Here is a 19,233-nt window from a genome sequence, read left to right as displayed (position 1 = left end):
TTTAACATTATTTCTCATCTCTAGCTCGGTTCTGTTTTTTGTTAGCTTTTGTTTTTAAACAGGCATAAAGTCTATAGGTTTTTTCATTTCTTTATGTCCTTGGAGAACAAAGTTTATTTCATGGATCACCAGAGCACCTAAAATTTTCTTCATTGCTTTTAACACAGAATTGCTATTTTTTTATACCCGTTTCTTTTTATAAAGATTATTTTGTGCTATTATTAGGCTGAAAACCTATCTTTTACATTTCAGTGAGACAAATAAAGTAGGTTTTGAGCATTAAGGTGCCTTTACAATTCACCAATTCTGTTACTATATTTACACATTCTTCTTCCTGGAAAGTAAAATCCACTTATAATTGAAAAGCAAAATGGTAGACAGTTACAATGAAATAATTCACCTAGACATTAAAAAAAAGTCACCAGATCAAAACAAATAAATAAGACAAAGCACTTAGAAAAGTCCACTGAAAGCAGGCACAAGCATCATTTATAGCCTTGGGGCCATATTTATTAATGGAGAGGCCCTAACTAAAAAGTTTACTCTCTGAAGAAAGAGGTAAGGTATATGTATATGGACATCGGGTTACATATAGTGTACTCTGTGCGATGTATCCTTTAGGAGTTATTCCAAGTAGCACGAGCAAAGTTTAGTCTTTGTCCTGTACTCGGCGGCAGATCTCCTCTGTGAATTCCGAACACTTGGCGTTACCTCCCAAGTCTTTTGTCAAGACCTGAAGGAAGAAGGAACAAGGTTATTGAAGTGTTTAATGTGGCCCTTTTTTGCCTCAACAGTTTTATATGTACTACATGGGAACCAAATATGGATAAAAAGGAGATATCAAGTTTTGAGACTCTCTGCATCCCTTACAGCTTCTATCAACATGAGCTATGAAAACTAGAGTATGCAGAGAAAGTGGCTATGAACAGCAAGTGCCATGTTATCAGAGTGTTAACATTTCAGCATCCTGTTACCTTCACTCCAGTTAGGAAGAAACTGAACTTGGCCAGAGCTTTTAAAATTTCTTAGCGCCACAGAAGTGTACTTAATTGAAAGTAGTTGATTTTTCATAAAAGGTTTGTCCTTTGGAGATCAAATTTAGATGAAGACTCAATGCAAAGGCAAGTAACAGCCAAAGTATCATTAATTTTGTTGTTGCTGATTTTAAAAGGAAGCCTACATGGAAAAAGGGTACAGACAGGTCTTGAAATGCTGCACGTTAGCAGTTCTCTAAGTTTGCTTAGTTTAGTTAAGAGTTAAAGAAACTTGTTGATCAAGTACAATTCTGTCCTTTTTGCACAGTAAGATAGATAAGTAATAAAAAAGGTAACAAGATTCCTTGTCCAACCTAGCAAGAGTGAAGCAGTCTTAAGAGGTAAATTTAAATCATTAGTTTTCCCCCTATAAGACACACATGCACGCAGTTCTTGCATGGCACAGGGGAGGTAGGAAGTGGAGGACAGGAATTGCAGGCACAGGAGGCAAAAAAGGTTACTATTATAAGATAGTGTTGTTTCAACTGCAGATTGCTGTTTTCTATTTAAAAACGTTCTTTTTCATCTTGAACATATAATCATAAAATTTTAAGCAACTAGTGAACAAGTAGCCATGGCACAAAACTTGCACTGTGTTATCTTCTGTAGAATTACTGACCTGCAGATGGAGGATTTCATTTCCAGAGCAGTAAATGGGCACTTTATCTTATTCACTTGTAAGTTTAGAGTTTTTTTTTAACTGGCTGCTACACGCAGTATGATAGCTGCAAACAGACCACTTATGAAAAAATGACAGCTTTTCATTTAAGCATGCTTGTTACTTTTAATTACAAAGCAGCTTCTTATGCTCCTGCCCCAGGTAATTGCACCAACGTAGCTAACTGCTGATCCTCTTTTAACAACATGCTTCAGGATCAGGTCAGGCTTCAGGTCACAAACCAAAAAAATATTTATAAATATTTATATTTATGCTATAGACACAGGTGATTATACCCGTAAAAGGCAAATAAGTGCCCTTTGCTTCAAGATCCAAATTTAAATATATAAATTTTACATATATCATAAACTTCAGAAATGAAATACTGTTATCTAAATGTCCAGTTCCCTTCCTGAAAAACAGAGATACAGTTCTAGCTTTTATATTTAACAAAAACCATGGATATGAGAGACAAGGCTAACTGAAACACAAGGAATGCTACAAGGAATGCATCCCTGTTACTGAGCTGGGCACACCTGAGCCCGCCACAGGTCAGATACTGGCTGTTACCAGGGAGAAAGGAATCTCGGTCTCTGCTCCTGTGGCACTGCCCCTGATTCACGCCAGCACAGAAGGGCATCTCTGTCTTGTTTTCATGGCCTAAAGTTCCTTTTTTTTTTTTTCTCCTGTGAAAGAATGATTCTAATTCATTGCATGTATTTGTACACCCCTGTATTACCTTTCCATCTTTGATTGTATCAAAGCAAGCTGTTTCAATTTTCGTGGCATGCTGGTGCAGTCCCATGTGACGCAACATCATTACGGCACTCAGAAGAAGAGCAGTTGGATTTGCCAGGTCCTTTCCAGCAATGTCTGGAGCGGTTCCATGAACCTAGAGGTAAGAGTGAGCCTCTCTATTATAAAGTCGGTATGTTGTTTGAAACACCTTAAGCAATTCAATATGTTAAGCCACTTCTCATGCACAAGCATATTAAAACAGGATTTACTTCACTGAAAGGAGACAGAAAAGAGCAGAACAATTCACAAAGGAATTGGGAAGGGGAGTTAGATCATCTTAATGTGCCTCAGTGGAAATAGGAAGCAGAAACCAAACATCTCCCAATTGTGGCTCTCACATTCTCTATTACAGAGGGTGTTTATTTTACCAAAAGGGAAAAAACAAAGGGTCAGTAAAAGCACATGGAAAATGTACATGTATTACATGATCTAACAACTCACTCTGTGTAAAGTTTCAGCATCTTCACAGTAAAAGAAGGTTTTACAGAGAATTTAGTTAAATTACAGGCATGTTATGACAAGTTTTAAGTTCTCAAGTCAAGACAAAATAATTATTACTATTTTACCTCACATAACTTACCGATTCAAAAATTGCAACTCCATTAGCACCAATATTTCCACTTGGTGTTACTCCAAGACCCCCAATGAGTCCAGCACATAAGTCACTGGGGAAAAAATCCACATGCAGTTGCCCTTCAACAAGGTATTAAAGTATCTGTGTGTACTTTGTTATTACATGCATTTCATTGCAACAATAACTTAGCTTATTTTATCTATCAACCTACTGCTCTAAGACTTTACCACTTTAAGGATAATACTGGGAAAAGAGCAGATACTGTAAGGCACTTGTACTCCATTAGAACATTTTAAACTTGTCAGTGGAACTACCAGCAGAAAAGAAGAGCTTAATAAAGAAAAAATAAAAGGAAATTCCAAGTTCTAGAATAAAGAGACCAAACCAAGCACAAAAGGTACTCAAAAATACTTTCAGAAGTCTCAAAATCTAGTAACAATTCCAACATAAGTTCCTTGTAACTATCCAAAAGTCTTACTCCCCCTGGAGATATGACATAGCTACCTTCATATGTAACGGCCTTCTAAAAACATGCCAAATTATGCTCAGACAATTATGAGTAGATTTAAAATGTATTATATGTAACTTAAGGAGTATGTGATGTAAAATAGAAGTAAGGAAGTGGTGCCCGAATAGTTATCCCACTCTCTTTACTGGTCCCAAATTCCTTCAAATTAGGAAGAATTAGTGGGAAGAACAAACCCACTAAGCCAGAAGTTATCATACAACACCCAGGAAGCTGAAAATGCTAATAAAGATCTTAGAACACTCTCGGAGCATTCTGGATGCAGAAAAGAGTCACACATCTCCCCAGAATATAAGCTACACTCTGGAAACTTAACAGTCTTTTACACGCTCGCTTAGTTAAAAAGAACTCTCCGTACCTGAGGATGTCACCATACAAATTTGGCATAACGAGCACATCAAATTGTGATGGATCCTGAACCATCTAGAAAGAAGTATGCTTTTATTAAGATCAAGTTAAAAAACAAAATGTTTAAAAGAGCTTAAACTGGTAAATACTCACGTTCAGACACACAGTATCCAGGTACATTTCATTAAATTTAATATCTTTACAGTTTTCTGCTGCCTCACGACATTTTCTCAAGAAAAGCCCATCAGACATTCTCCTGCAATTTAATAAGCAAGAGAATATTATGGGTATTGAAAGGAAGCAATACTGAAGATAAATATGACTGCGTGCAACAGTGGATTAAATAGAAATACTAGAGCACAGAAACTTAATTGGCAACCCCTAAATTAGTAATCCCTTCTGTTATATATAAATAATAGAAGCTAGATATTTAAAAATCCTTTAAGTGCTTTTAAATTTTTTTAAATAATAAGATGCTACTCACTGGGAGTAAAATTATGTCATAACTACTCTTTATCAGTTGCACTGGAAATGCTTCCTGCATTCCAGTAAGATGCCCTTCTTTCACATGCTTTCCAGAAGACCCTTCACAGTTATAGTCTTGAAACGAGGGCTGTTTCAAGCTTGCAGTAGAAAACTACTAGACACATTCACCCCCATGTCTAAAGGTCTCCCACTAGCATGAACATAAGTTACTCACTGGAGGAAGATTAATGAAGTTATTTATTATTAAAAACATACTAATGAAGCTATTTATCATTAAAAACATATTCCTGTTTGTTGTTTTCTCAAAAGAAGTGTCAACATACATAATATTTGCCTTGTGCACTGCAGTAACATGACTCCTCTGATTATTTCTGGCATACTCAAAAGCGAACTCGGCAATACGCTTGCTTGCCTCTTCTGTGATTAGCTTGATACTTTGCACAACACCATCAACGATCTGAAAGACAGTGGTCATATTGCTAATAAAAGTGTAAGCTTAATTTTAAAATTAGTAGTATGAATGTTTGGGATGATAAAATATCAGAGTTGTGAGCTGGGTAGTCTCCACAAGGCACTTCATAAGAAAATAACTTTTTTATTACTAGAGAACTTAACCAAAAAAACCCCTCTTAGTGCAGGCAATTTAAACAGGCCAAGTTATCGCTGAGGGAACCCAGCAGCTCTGCCGGCAACGCGACGTTTCCGGTAACGTACCACGTGCTCAATCCCACTGTACTCGCCCTCGGTGTTCTCCCGAATTGTGACAATGTTTACGTCCGTGTACGGGGTTTTGTAGCCTTCGATTGAGACGCAGGGGCGGACGTTCGCATAAAGGTCAAAGGTTTTGCGCAGCAGCAGATTCATTGATGGGTGCCCCGCAGCAATTGGGGTTTTTAAAGGCCCTAAAGGCAAAATAAAACCAACCAGACAACAGACAAAAAAGAAAAAAAAGTGAGCAAATAAGCCCCTCCATAAATTTAGAGCTCAAATGACAGATAAAATTGTGAGACTCCTGCAGGAGAACTCCAAATCGCCCTTGAACCGTTGTGCTGAAAGGCTACAGGAATTCTCTGTGCCATCAAGACACACTGTGTGCACTGATATTAATCAGCTGTTTGAAGGCCTAGTTGTGACCCTGACTCCACATAGGAGCTTTTAGAGAAGGTTTCAATGGAAAGTAGTAAAGGGTTTGAAGATACTACTCTTCAGGAGCTTAATTATAGCTGCTGTCTATGAGCAGTACGGGAAATGCTTTCTGCACATGGTCCACAGATTAGTATTTAGTAAGATGCCCTTCCTTCACATCCTTCCTAGAAGACCTTTGACAGTTATGGCCTTGGAATGAAGGACTGTTTTAAGACTGCAAAAGACCATTTGACACACTGGGCCCTATCATTAGGCATTTTACTGTGCTGCAGATGACTTTTAAATCAGGCTCACAATAAAACCAACAGTGTTTAGTATCTTTGTATTGACCCTTAAAATACCTTTTAATCCCATTTTGTTTTTATCCATGGATTCTTTGGCATCTGGAGGTATCATCCACTTCCCTCCTGGTCCTTGGATAGCCGTAACATTCCTCTCTTCCCACTGAATAGGAGCCTAAAACATTTGTCCTGAGTTAGCTTCAATATCATGACTTTTGTTTCCAGCTTTTCCTCCCACAAATAGGTACATAAGGAATTTTACTGACACTTTCCTAAGCAATTTTTTCCTCTGGTGAGTAACACTAAGCATGAGATACTTCAAAAGCCTAGTAGTATATAGTATGAGCAATATATCAGTATAGACTTGGATATTAGCTGTCACATACACAGATATCATTAGAATTGCACATACACACTGCTCCCTTCAACCTGTTACAGCTATCTAGTTGATTGTATTTTCAAGAGACAACAGACATTTGACAACTGAATTGATTCAAAATTCAGTTCACTCACTTTAGCAGCATCAAAGATCTTCATGACAGCAGCAGAAATCTCAGGTCCTATACCATCTCCTGGGATTAAAGTTACTGTTTGCACCTAGGTTAAAAAAATGCAGTAGTACAAACTAATGAATGGTGGGTCAAATGTAGAAATCATTTTCATGTGCTACAGGAATAAGTCAAGCAACTGCTAGGGGAAAAAAAAAAAAAAAAACGTTCCAGTTGCCAGTGATCACTGTGGAGAACAGCAGCACTGGGCAGATGCAGGAACACCCAGCCTGCTTTCAAAGGAGGCAGCAGAGGTTTTAAGAGAGTTTAAGATCTGCCCAGTATGAACTCATTCCTAAAACAAGGGTCTGACCTGAGAGTCAGGTTCCTGCACAATTCTCCTTGAACAACATGTTTACTTCTTGGAAACTGGAGAGACAGTATTATCTAGTTATGGATCTATTACCCGTGTATCTCCAATATAATCAATGAACTCCAGTGATGCTGACCCCATGGTAGAGAAGGCTAAGTTTATAAAAATCTTCCTTTAAGTCTCAGGCTTATCTAAACTCCTCAAGTGACCCCTAAAAATCTCAGCCCCATTTTTAACAATGTCACTGTCCCTCCCCTGTAATGTCTGCAGAATTCCCGTTTTATTCTCTTCAAACAGATGAACCAGACTGCAGAGCTCAGACCCACTAGGCAACAAGGGAGAGAAAGTACTCAATTTTGGTTTAAAAAAAATGTGATGATTACTACGTAAATTCTTTCTCTTTTTGTTCTGCATGAAGATTTCCAACATCTCCCTAGGAGATCTTTATTACCTACAAAAGAAGGTAGGTCAGATACAGCATTATTTGCAAAGCCCAATTAGAATTAAAGAAGTGTTTCCAAATTTCTCCATGCCAAATATTCAGAATCCTGGGGGCTATTTGAAAAGGCAGGTCTTCATATGCAAAGTATACTAAAAGCAGCAGCATTTAAAGTAAATCTAGTGCTTACAGGAAAGTCTGAAAAAAAAAAGAAGCTTCTCAACAAATATTCTAATTTGTCCATTTCCATATGAGTTTCCAAAGAACACTTTTATGTCCAGATTTTGTGAAAAGTTTTTGTACTGCTTCTATCTTTGCTAGAGCCTGTCTTAGCTTGTCACTTTTTCTGTAATAAATATGCAATTCCCTAAAACAGTAATTAACCAATATGAATCCAGCATGGCATTAAGAGCACATATGCTCACTTAGGCCTTATTTTTTGAGAATGTAAAAATAATACAAAGATCTTAAAGTAAATTTCTGAGGTTCTTTCTTGAGAAACTTCTTAAAAGAAAAGAATGGTACTATTATACTCACAGCGCTACCAAAACTTCTGGTCACCTGTTTTTGGTTTTTGAAAGCACCTAGCAATCGAGAGACCTGTAAGAACATAAATGAAGAAAAATACACTATTTTACTACACAAATGAATATTTAAAAGCTGTTGATATTTCAGTAATTCTGCATTTCAAAAATCACAGTTTCATTTTGCTTTGGTACTCCCATTTGAGGTTAGAGCAGATCAACCAATGCTTTGCAAAGCTGCTCAATAACACGCTGTACATTCGTGCCCCGTGTGGGTATTCTTAGCACGAGGTAAACCCAGGACAGCCGCAGCTCCAAGTGCCCCGTAACTTCTGATCTCGCCTGGGGATAAGGGAAATTGCTGCACAGTAAGCTAAGTCTTTACATACTACACATTAAAAATAATCTTGCAATAACTCTAGCTAGAGGAATAACATGCTCAAGCGTAAGATTCATAAGAAGCAAAGTGAGAAGCCAAACATGAAAATTTCATTCATGTTGACTGCGATTACACATTTCGGGTAATCTTTTAAAGACTACTTTGCATTAGTGTGACGACCATTTCATGGAAATCAGTGAAAATTTTGTTCTTAAACCTTTTACATTTATGTGTTTTGTGCATTACCCTTCTGCGTGCCTGGCAATTTGCAGTGAGCGGCTGAAGTGCACAAGAGCCTGAAGGAAAGCCCCGTAGCAATGAGAATCGTCGTCTATGCAGCATAGGCAGAGAATGACACTTTCTGGTGTCTGGATATTCGGAACACACAGCTTCAAAACAGAGATGATTCCTCAGCAGGAGTCGCTACCTGACAGAGCCCCGGGATGAAATTCCCGGCGCTGTCCCTATGGTAACCGGGTCGCAGCCTCCCAAAGTCACCCTCTCCCCTGGGGGCTGCGGGGCCTCCCTGGCCCATGGATCGCGGGATCTTCCCAATGCAGCCGGGCTCCCGCCGCCCCCGGCTCTGCCGCCCGCAGCCACCCCGGCCACAGCCGCAACCTGGTGCCTGCGGCCTCCTGTCCTTGTGGTAAAGCCAAACTGTGACCAAAACCCCTCGAGCCTGAGGCTTAATTACTCCTAATAATTCATTAGAAATCATCACAAGCGCGTTTGTGGACAGCAGTTTATATCGGCTACCACCGTGGTCTTTAATTGATATTAAGAAGGTCCCTACGCAGCCGAGGTGACGCCGGGTGACAGGTTTGCTCAGGCCGGAGGGGGGAGCTCCCCAGCCGCGGGGACACGCAGCGCGACGGGCGCTGCGGAGGGGGCGGCCGCAGCCCGCGCCCGCCCGGGCCGCTCGCGCCACGGGCAAGGTCACGGCGGCGGCGGCAGCGCTGCGGGGCGCGGGGCCCGAGGCGCGGAGGCGGCAGCCCAGGCCCCGCGGGGCCGCCGCGGGCCCGGGGCGGGCGGAGCGGCGCCGCCAGCCGCGCGCCCTCCGCCGTGACCTTCGTGGGCGCCCTGCTCCGCGCGGCGCGGAAGGGCGGCGCGCGGGGCGCGAGCCGCGGGCTCCGCGCCCTGGGACTAACGGCCCCGCCAAGGTCAGGCGCCGCCGGCGGGGACTGTCCCCCCTCGCTTACCGTAGGCATCCACGCGGCCGCGGCCATGATGCTCCGAGCGCAGCGAAGCCCGAGAGCCCCCGCGCCGGAACCGGCGTCCGCCCCGCCCCCGCCCAACCCCCGCCCCGCCCCGCCGCGACCGTTAGAGGCGGCCGTTAGCGGCCGTTAAAGGCGCCTGAGCTCCGCCTCCTTCGCCTGTGGCACTGCCCACGGGACGGCGGCCAGCGGGGAGTCCTGAGCGCGGTGCTCCAGGAGGTAGTTGTGGAGTAGCGGCCGCCGAAAGCGGCTCTGCGCGTTGGCGGTTTCCCCGGTACTTCGGCTTCTAGGGGCGCCCCCTTCGCACCAGGAGCTCGTTTCCCTAAGGGAAAATCCAAGGTTGGGCATTCGCCGCAGCCAGGAAAAGCGAGCCCTTTAAAAGAGGCAGAACCGAAGCTGCTGCAGTTCCCTGTCTTGAAGTCGGTGTCCGCCCCCAGGCAGGACGGGCTGCCCTCACTGCTATCAGTAGCGCAGTTTAAGGTAGTACCACTCAACTCTTGGAAGTTATTAAGATTACATCCCTGCTAATACATTAGGGGAGTATTAGGCTGTACCTGGCAGGCTGTAGGACTCGTGCACGCAGGAGTCACGGCGCTGAAGGCTCAGGGGAGCGAGGCGCGTCCCCGCCGCTGCCTGGGCCGCGGTGCGGGAGCGGCTCCCTGCGCCTGGGGCCGCCTTGCAGCCTGCCGGGCCAGCCGGGGTGTCGCCCCTGGCGGGGGCCTTGCTGTAAAACCGAAATTCCATGCACGTAGTTGAGAATATGTTTTCTGTTCCATGAATGAAACTTTTAAAACAGGTGAGCAGAGACTGCTTAACTGTGTAATGGTATGTTTTATAGCAACCTGTAAGTAGGCGATTGTATGTATACTGCCCTGCTCTGTAAACTTCCCATCTGTGACTTTGATTGCGAGATATATGCTATGTGTTGTTAAATAGCTTAAAATCAGTCCATTTGGCAAGTAGTTTAGAGAAATCAATGTTCAGTAAAGTGTGATGAAAGGCTGGTATTGATAGCGTTAAGGTCGTAACCTTGCTGGGTACATAAAATGTATTGATTTGTTGCAGTAACTTATGATGGAGATAAATATTGCTTAATACCAAACTGGCAGGTTAAAATAATCCTTGATTTATACAAACACATAGAAGAGTTTCTGTCTTACACCACTGTCTTTAAATTTTGCAGTTGTTATAGAAAGATAGCTAAGTATTGCAATAAAAATATATGCACCACAAAGGCATGTGCGAACTAGCTGTTGGGGAAGTTAGGTGTATGCTTTCAGATAACGAAGTCAGAATTCAACACCTTTACTTTTGAAAGGATTTTAATATTTCTTTGCCAACTTTGAGGCTCTTTCTAGTCTTCCTGGAGTTGATGGCAATCATTTGGGGAAATGGGGCCTTTCCGTAAGTTCAAAACCAGGGAATATGTCCCTTTTATTTATTTATTTATTGCCTTGTCTTTGTGTTGCCCAAGACGTTTGTCTATGTTCCTACATTGCTCATGTAAAGGAGGATTCAGAACTATGAGCAGCCTCAATAGTTTATTGCTTGGGAGGGATTAGTTTTCTTAGCTGAAGTGCTTGCTGTTTTAAGATTTTTAAGTGTCAGCCAGGAATATGAAACCAGGTAAGAAATGAAGAAATTAAATGTTGCTCTTTTTACTGTAATAATATTGCCAAGTATACAGAACCACAAGATTAAAAAATATGGAGCCTGTATCTATCTCTGGTATCAATCCACTTATGTGTAATGGCATTAAAGATAATTTGGCCATTTGTATTTAAACCAGTTTTCATAGACAGGGAACTTGAATTAGGTGCTTGTGCGAGGAGTGCTGTTTCATACAAGTGATTTGCCTGTGGACTGGCCTGGTCTGACAGAAATCAGTTGCTAGCTTAGCATTTAAGTAGTACCTGCTCATAGATAAGAAATGTGCTTAACTTTAAGCATAGCTTCTAAAACTAGAGATGAAGTGATTCAGAGTTCAGAATATGCAAGAACTTTTAGAACTATGAATTTTCTTAAAAGGATCATTATGGACTTTCCAATTCAACAAGTGCAGTAAAAGAAGACTTCTTATAAATTTTTAAGAATCCACTGAGATTCTGATTTTCATTTAGGCATCTTCAGAACCATGTGATCTCCCTACAAATATTAAATTAGTAATTTGTAAATTTGTGAAGTGAAATTGTGATCCAAGTTTATTTGCAAAAAGCCCGTCTAGTCTATGGCTTAATTATTCATAGTAAATAATTGGCTATCATCACAAAGAAGTGCTTGTGCTGTGATTTACAACTGCTTCCACTAGCATTAATCTTCTGTAATCCTTTCATAAGGCCCTTAACTAGGTGGTGACCTAGTTAATTCCCCCAAGGGTTAGGTAATGCAATAGATAAAAGGCAGCCTAGTGAAGTTTTTCAAGAACAGTTCAGTGGGTGGCACTGTTCCTCTTGTAGAGGATCTTTTGGAGCATAAAAAGAATCTAATGTCACTGTATAGTGGAAAAATAAATAAAATGCTTGTGGTTGGAAAAACAGAGGTCAGTTTGGCCATGTAACAGATTATGGATTATTCAGTCATCTGCTCTTTCAGTAGATACTTGTTTCTCTTGATATGCTGGTAGGTCATTCAGAGTTTTTATTATCCTTATTACTCTAGCTTCTTCGTATTTGGAAATCGAGTAAGCATGTTCTATTCATGTTATCTGTTTACTGTTACCTGTTCATTGTTAAATTTCTGATATTTATTTTTTCATTAATAAGCCCCATTGAATGCGTTCTCCAGCTGTTTTATAGTGTGTTAGTACATCGTGCTTTTACAACACAAGACAGTACTGGTTCTCGGTTAATCTCCTCTGTATTTCTAAATGTTACAATCTAAATAAAACATCTCCTAGAACATTGTGTGGTTTAGCACTTCACAGCATGTTTTTACTACATATCCAACCCATTTACTTTCAGTGCTGCTGTTAAGTGCTGTTTGTTGCTATGTCAAGGCAAATTCAACTCATGTTACTGCTATTACCAGGTTAGGATAATCAGAAGCTGTAGGGGAAGCAGAAGATATTTTTCAGCATGCTCTTCAGTAACCATACCAACTTAGTGAGGAAATGGTGACCACTGGCAGGTCTGAGGGTAAAGAAAGCAGGGGTTTTATTAAATATTTATAAGCCCTCTCCTCTTGCTATGCACATGGGAAGTGAGCAATCAAAAGCAACATTTTCCTAACAGATCTTTCCTCCTGGTTCTTATCCTTACCCAGCCTTCTTCCAACTGTTGCTGTAAGAGCCTCTCCCTCTGCAGATATTGGGTACTGCAGTTTTGTGGCAGACTGTTTCTGCTGTTTGTCTGCCTGGCTGCCTCTGCGTCTTCCCTTCCAGAAGTACAAAAACAGGGTGCATTACTTTAAAATCCCCTGTGAGCCGTCTAGTGGTGCTTTCTGCACCTTTGCCTTGGGCTGCTTTTGCTTTCCAGCAGTGCTTGTCTGAGCTGAAATCGGTCAGGTTATCTTGCATTTAAACTACTTAATTTAATACCCTGGTGTGTGGAGAGGGGGCAGGAGGGGTCTTTTTATTTTTCTCCCCAAACGAAATGCGAGATGGAATACTCAAATTCACTGGTAGTAGATCTGAGTGTGCGATACCGATACCCGTGATATCAGTGAACTGATATCCTAGATAGCCCGGGCTGGATGTAGCCACAGTGTAGAAGTGAGCAATTGCTGTGGAGCCCCTGCAAGGAATGTTAGGGAAATGCTCTGGCCATATTTCATCTTGGCATAGGCTACAGATCAGCTCTAAGGACTGACTGGGATGTGCCCATATCCTTGGGGAGGCGGACAGTAGAAACATCAGCTCTGCCATGTGCTTGTGTGTGCGTGCGCTGGCGTACGGCTGCGCTGGCGAGTGCCGCCGGGTGACGCAGGGCTGCTCCGAAATGTGCAGGTGCCCGGGGGAGTGCCCTTAAGTCACAGGGTGATGGAGCCGGGGAGGCGCTGAGGCAGTAGAGAGCTGGTTTCTCCTGGTACTGACTACTCCTCTTTTTGTTATATAAAAGCTCTGTGGCCTCTTAGAGAAAAGAACAGCAAGAGGAAGAACAGCTTCACTGTTTCTGGGCGAAACCTGCCTGTGATTTTAACGCTTTCCATCCTGGCACTCTCAAGTCCAGCCTTTGCAAAGATTCCCCACTATTGCTTCCTCCCTCCTTGGAGAGGTGCAGTCCAAAGCAGTTCAATGCAGTCCTTGGGATTCTTTCAGCACGTTCACGGAGTATACATGCTCTAAATGCCTGCAGTACAGAGGAATCCGGCAACTTCCAATGGGATGCATTTGCATGGAGGAGAAATTCCTCATTTAAGATGGGTAATAAGCAAACGATATTTACTGATGAACAGCTAGATGCCTATCAGGTAAGGTATCTTTGTATTATGGAAGGAAAGGAGCAATCTAAATGTTTGTTTTTATTATTTTTTTTTAATATAAGCAAGTCTTCCTTAGTAACTCCCACATGTATATTGTACTGTCACTTCCCAACAATTGTAATTGTATTATAAGCCTGGATTGTTATATACATTCTGTCTAATTCTTCTCTGTGTACAAAGTCAAATCCTTGTTGTGGGATTAGGAAACAGGTTGAATCTGTGACCAGCTTGGCAAATATTATTTTTTTAAAGCAGGATATTTCTGCTGAACACTTTGTGAAGAAGAAAGTGTATTAATAACCTCATTTTTTTTCTGTGCCTGATGCCTGTGAGGCATCAGAAGACAAGACAAATCTAGGTTTAGATTCACATATCTTAAGGATAAGTCAGAGAAAGGTTTCATGTAATTCCAAAATAGCTACCTTCATGCTTGCACCCACTCTTGAGTAATAGAGTAATATTTCTTCTTAACATAAGAAATAAACATTTTAGGTGTAAGGTACCAGTTTTCAGTAGCGTTTCAGCACGCTGCAGGTTTTACTGAAATGGATTGCAGGGAGCTATTCGAATCATGATCATCTTGAAGAAGCTTCTGAAAATATGGTTAGATATAACATGAAAGAAGAAAGCTAAAAAAGAAGTTGAAAACATATTATGAGATGCAGACAGGACTGGCTGCATTGCTCTGTTCTTATATAAACATAGACATAATAAACTAAATGTTGGTTTCCTGTACTGTTAATCTCATGATAACCAAGAGACAGATCCAGTGCACTTTTTTTTTTTCTTTCATGTGTTTTCAGTCAAGCCCTTGAAGTAGAAAATATGATTTTTTTAATATCTTTTTTTTTTGTCTTGGAGTTGCTGCTAACCTATCGTTTTCACAGATATTGATATTTAGCTATATAGATTTAGAGTAAGGCTTGGGATATGGGCTTAAATGCTACCCGTGGTGTTCTTACTAAATTCCTACTTTTGTTAACATCAGATATAAATATGCTTTTTGTGGTTATTGTAGGAAATATAAGCATGGTGGTGCTTTAAATTTCACTCTGTCACTCATTTCACCCTTACCAGCAGTCTGCCACAATAATATATTTGTAATCTAAATTAAAAAAAAAAAAAAAAAAAAGCTGTATTTGCATCCGTGCTGGACAGGCAAGAGGGAAATCAAAGATTTGTGAAACACCAAATGTCTGTTTTCCTACTACCAATAAAAGTGAACACAGAACAGAGACCCAAGTGCAGTGAAACAAAACAAAATCCAAATGTAATTAATGTTATCTTCTTGACATAAACTGGCAAATGCAAGAGCTGAAATGTCATCCCTAATTCACTCCTCTTCATCTAGAAATTGCCTTCCCCTAATGGCTTCTGCAGCCCCTGCCTTTCATAATGCTGGGTAATTGATCTCAAAGGCTTGCAGGAGTCGGGCCTAGTGGGCTGAGCGAGGCCAGGGGATTTCTCTGCTACAGGAGGACATGTTGTTCATTAGTACAGCTGGCATTTTCAAGTGCTGGATGATTTTGATGAGCTGTGACGTGTAGTATATGATAAATGCCATGAAATTACGTTTTTCAGGACAATGTCCAGAATTTGTCAGGAAGGAAGATTAGCATCTATTTTGAAGATGTTTTGTCTCTGATCCAGTAGTTACCACATACTTCCTGGATCTTTTAAACATAGAAATGCTGGGCCTGTCTCTATCGGTAACCCCAGGCATCCTCAGAGAGCTCGGGCCTCTCCATGGCCTTCCAGGGGGAAGCATCTCGCCCTGCCCCTTTGTAGCAGCCATGCACAGTGCTGTGCCGTTCCAATCTGCTGTTTGCTGGTGGGTGAAATCTTTTCAAACAGAAAAGGGGAATATGGGATAACGGACCCATAATTTTTAAACTCAAATTTTACATTTCTTGAAAGAGTAGTTGGGATTTTCAGAGGCGCTTAGGAAAGGTAGGTGGCCAGTAAACGTGTGACCTGTGGAGGAAAGTAAAATACTGTGTGAGGGGCCAATTTGAAACCGTCTGTTGCACACATGAGTAAACCTGTATGCAGACAGGCACATACATGGGTTTTAATTGCTTTTAAAATGGAGCTTTGCTTTTTTTTTTTTTTTTAATGAGAGCTAAGCATCTTTTTGTAAATCCATATGTCTACAGGCTGGTACTGAATTCTTTGCAGTAATTCCCAGGGTAATTGAGTCTGTAGTATCAGTATGGCACAGGCCAAAAGCCAATGCTTACTAACTAGACTTTTTTTGTTGTTGTTCTTCACAGCTATTCAACTATTACTACAGCTATTAGAAAGTTGTTCAGAAATTTATTCCCCTGATGTTTAGATTTCTTCTAACTTCTTTATTATTATTATTATTACTATTATTCTGGCCATGCAGCACCTGAATACTGTTTTACTAGAGAGTCTCTATTTTTTATAGAAAATGTTTCAAGAGGTTTTTTTTTTTTTTTTTTTTTTTTTTTTTTGCAAAGGGGACACATGAGACAAGTAAACAGAAGGCAGAAAAGTAAGAAGTTAATGTTCATAAAATATGGTAAATCCTGTGTAAATAGCTTTAGTTTTTAAGATAAAAGATTAAACTGCAAAAACAAAAAGTCTGAGGAGCTAATATACATTCATCTCTGATTATTTATAAAATATCAGTGAGTAAAATGCTTTTGATCTATATAAACTTTTCTGGAATGTCAATATATAAACTTTTTATATGCTCAAGTGTCATATTGAAGAGTCACTCTTGCTGAATGTTCGCATTTAAAGGAAATAATTATAATTTTGGTCATCCACAGGATGACCTCACATTATGAGGTCATACATGAGTGTTTTAAAGAGTCCTTGTTAAAACTGCTGACGGGTAGCTAGTTGAAACTGTAGAAGAGATATGTAGTAAGACTGGATGATACTAAACCTCTGATAGTTTTGTTTTACTTTGGTAAAGACTGTAAAGCTTCAGATTGCTTTACACCTTGTTTTAGTATTTGACAACTGTTAAGGTAGTTATCAGTTGGAAATCTAAGGGAGGTGGGCTTTTGTAAAAATTGGTTTCCTCACTAGGTTTCACTTCATTTAAAAGGTTAACCTTGTAGGAAATTAATTTCCATCAGAGATTTCTTTTCCATATCCTTGGAGTACTTGACACTTTTTTTGTCTTTTTAAATATAAAATGCAAAATCTGTAAGGTCTGGCTAGGAAAACGGCAAATATTAATCTGCAAGATGTATTTCATTATAGTCTAATAATACTTCAAGATTTTAAAAGTTGTTTACAGGTTTCAGATGCCAAGTTCTGTAATGAGAAAAAATGAACCACGTATTTTAGTTTACATATAGTAAAGCAATAGGAGGACCATATGTTGGCCTCATTGCACTGCATTTCTCAGTGAGCAACGTCTTTATAGGGATTAGGAAATGCAGAGAGGCTGTGCTTGTGGTATGGGCAAATTGCCTTCTCACGCAAGCGGCCTCGCTGCGTTCAATAGGTGGCTGCATTTGATTCTCATTTCATTCCCCCCGCCCCAGGTTACAATTTGGGGCACAAATGCACCATATCAAATATTAGTGTTTTCACTGCATGCCTGCTCTTTCCGTAATTGTTTATTCCTGGGAATATTTACTGTAAATTATTTAGTATAACCCTGAGCAAACTGGTGTTTACTCTGACTGTCTTCCAGGTAATATTAATAGTAATATGAAATAATAACTGATTTTTCTGTTACGGAGCTAACTTTTTACTAGAACCCTAATTAAAGTGAAGTAAAAATATATTCCAGGAAAAGCATGCAAAACCCGATAAAATAAATTACATTATGATCTGTCAAGAAATGTTATTTATAAAGTGAAGCTGTGTCATTAAACTATCTTATTTTTTTTTTAAAAGAATAATCAGTATCTGTGGGGGCAAGAGAATGGAAAGTGTGTTTATCACAGGTCCTCCAGGATCTTTTCTAAAAAGTACTTTTCAATTTGACAGAGCTTTGCTGTTAATGTTCAAGCCTGAAGTAGCATAATAATGGAACAAGAATCTGTGAGTTTTTTCCTGTAGTCTGATTCAGGCTTCGTGTTAACATTTAATCTAAATATTGAACAATATTGGATTCATCAGCAGTGTGCCTCTTCCTCAGTCCTTGCTTATATGGAATGAAAACAGTAAGACTTTATCCTGATATAAAAGTAAGCTGTTTCCTATACCTGCAGATTTTGCCTATTGAAAGTCAGTGGCTTTTAGTGAGTTTTAATTGTAGTGGTTCAGGGTGTAGTTCTAAAATATCCATGCCTACAAATAAAGTCTGCGTGTTAAAATTTCCATTGGCATTCTTAGTGTCTGCTACAACTGTAAAAGATAAAATGAAAAGATGAAAGATAAAAGTCTAGGCAATAGTATTATTATTAAGGCAGATATTCAGTCTGTCAGGATTTTTTTTTTAGTTGGTGCAGTTACACAGCTTAGTCTGCAGCTCTGTATTAAGTATTGCATTTGAAATATGTTGGCAGGTCGGGATAAAATTAAAATAGATCTTATTAAAAAGTTTACATCTATGCAGTATGTTTTAATTCGGACATATTTGGTTGCTTCATGGGCTGCTATTTTTATAACGCTTTAATTAAATATAATATACATTGTGTGTCTTTTGGCCCTGTGCAAAGGATCATTTGTGATTTTACAAATGAAACCTCTGAACTAATTTGTTTCAATGGTAATAATGTTTAAAATGCTGCAGTGTTCGGTGCTTGTCCTTGTTCAGAAGCTGCTCAGTGAGGTAGCTGTGAGGGTCTGGTCTGTCTTGCACTGAGGGCAGTGTTGAATTCCCGTTAGTCGTAGGTTTACTTCATCTGCAGTTTGCTGGTTTTTGTTGGAGGCTCTTTCTCTAATTCAGAATGATTTCTTATTGCTAGAACTGTTTTGCATCATTTCATGATTTATAAAACTTTCCAATGAAGCTGTTGCAGGATCAGAACAAACCTGTGTATGAAACTTTACCATGTAAAAAGCACAATTGTACATGTTGTTGCCTTAGAGAAGTAATATGCATTTAATGGATATACTACTATTTTGCAATGGCTTTGAGCATTTGATGCTTTGGTTTATTTGCCTTTTTCTCATTCTATTATCTGGCCTCCAGTTTCTTCTCTTGCTTTGGATGTATTTCCTGCATTTACTGGAAGTTAATTTTATTTGAAAACTATGCTTTATGCAGAATAGTGTAGTCCTATTTTTTTCATTCAAATCCCCGTGGGACGAAACATCAAACAGAACCTGTCTAGGAGTTCTCCAGCTCTTACCGACCCGTGGCAGTGGTAGCAGGTAAACCATGGTGTTTGCTGCGCTTCTGTCCTAACCCGCTTTCAGTTCACACTGCAGTTCAAGGAAGGAGGCTGGTGCCATGGCTGGGTTTACAAAGCACTCCCAGCAGCCTGGATGTTGTGCTGTTCCATACAGTGTATTATGAAAGCAGAGCCCATTAACCCTGCTTTACAAGCAATTTGGGTGATTTGCAGAAGTCACACAAACCCCCGAGAGCAAAACCTTGTAAAGAACCT

The 19,233-nt window shown here is 40.2% G+C and overlaps 2 protein-coding genes across 4 annotated transcripts in view; one reads left to right on the top strand and one right to left on the bottom strand.

Annotated features, from left to right (window-relative positions):
• Nucleotides 1–411: 411 nt before the first annotated feature.
• IDH3A (isocitrate dehydrogenase (NAD(+)) 3 catalytic subunit alpha) lies at nt 412–9,341 on the bottom strand. 2 transcript variants are annotated; one of them, XM_088520332.1, is made up of 11 exons: nt 9,254–9,341; nt 7,689–7,751; nt 6,365–6,448; nt 5,912–6,026; nt 5,139–5,326; nt 4,748–4,881; nt 4,092–4,194; nt 3,949–4,013; nt 3,071–3,155; nt 2,432–2,584; nt 412–733 (listed from the first exon to the last, which is right to left on the bottom strand). In XM_088520332.1, exons 1-11 carry the CDS (start codon nt 9,278–9,280, stop codon nt 650–652), a joined length of 1,101 nt encoding a protein of 366 aa, XP_088376458.1. In that variant the 5' UTR covers nt 9,281–9,341; the 3' UTR covers nt 412–649. The 2 variants fall into 2 exon arrangements, with proteins under 2 accessions (XP_088376458.1, XP_088376465.1); XM_088520339.1 differs by having other exon boundaries at nt 7,713–7,751; nt 9,254–9,302.
• A 4,294-nt stretch (nt 9,342–13,635) lies between these two features.
• Nucleotides 13,636–19,233, top strand: part of CIB2 (calcium and integrin binding family member 2) — a 32,756-nt gene continuing 27,158 nt past the window's right edge. Inside the window, exon 1 of one of the 2 annotated variants that reach the window (XM_088520570.1) lies at nt 13,636–13,675. The gene's annotated coding sequence lies outside the window, so the exon portion shown is untranslated. The remainder of the gene's footprint in view (nt 13,676–19,233) is intronic. The other variant, XM_088520563.1, reaches the window with a different exon arrangement.

Source organism: Tinamus guttatus, unplaced genomic scaffold, assembly GCF_059628265.1.
Source record: "Tinamus guttatus ecotype Peru unplaced genomic scaffold, ASM5962826v1 Tinamus_guttatus_pri_ptg000004l, whole genome shotgun sequence".
In the NCBI taxonomy this organism is placed as follows: Eukaryota; Metazoa; Chordata; class Aves; order Tinamiformes; family Tinamidae; genus Tinamus; species Tinamus guttatus.
This window is presented reverse-complemented; position numbering and strand designations above follow the sequence as displayed.

Coding starts and splice junctions, on each gene's coding strand:
- IDH3A (XM_088520332.1), bottom strand. CDS start 9,280: ATGGCCGCGGCCGCGTGGATGCCTACG. Junction 3,156..3,948: donor TTGTATGGTGACATCCTCAG/GTACGGAGAGTT, acceptor TTTTTTCCCCAG/TGACTTATGTGCTGGACTCA. Junction 734..2,431: donor ATACAATCAAAGATGGAAAG/GTAATACAGGGG, acceptor TTCTTCCTTCAG/GTCTTGACAAAAGACTTGGG.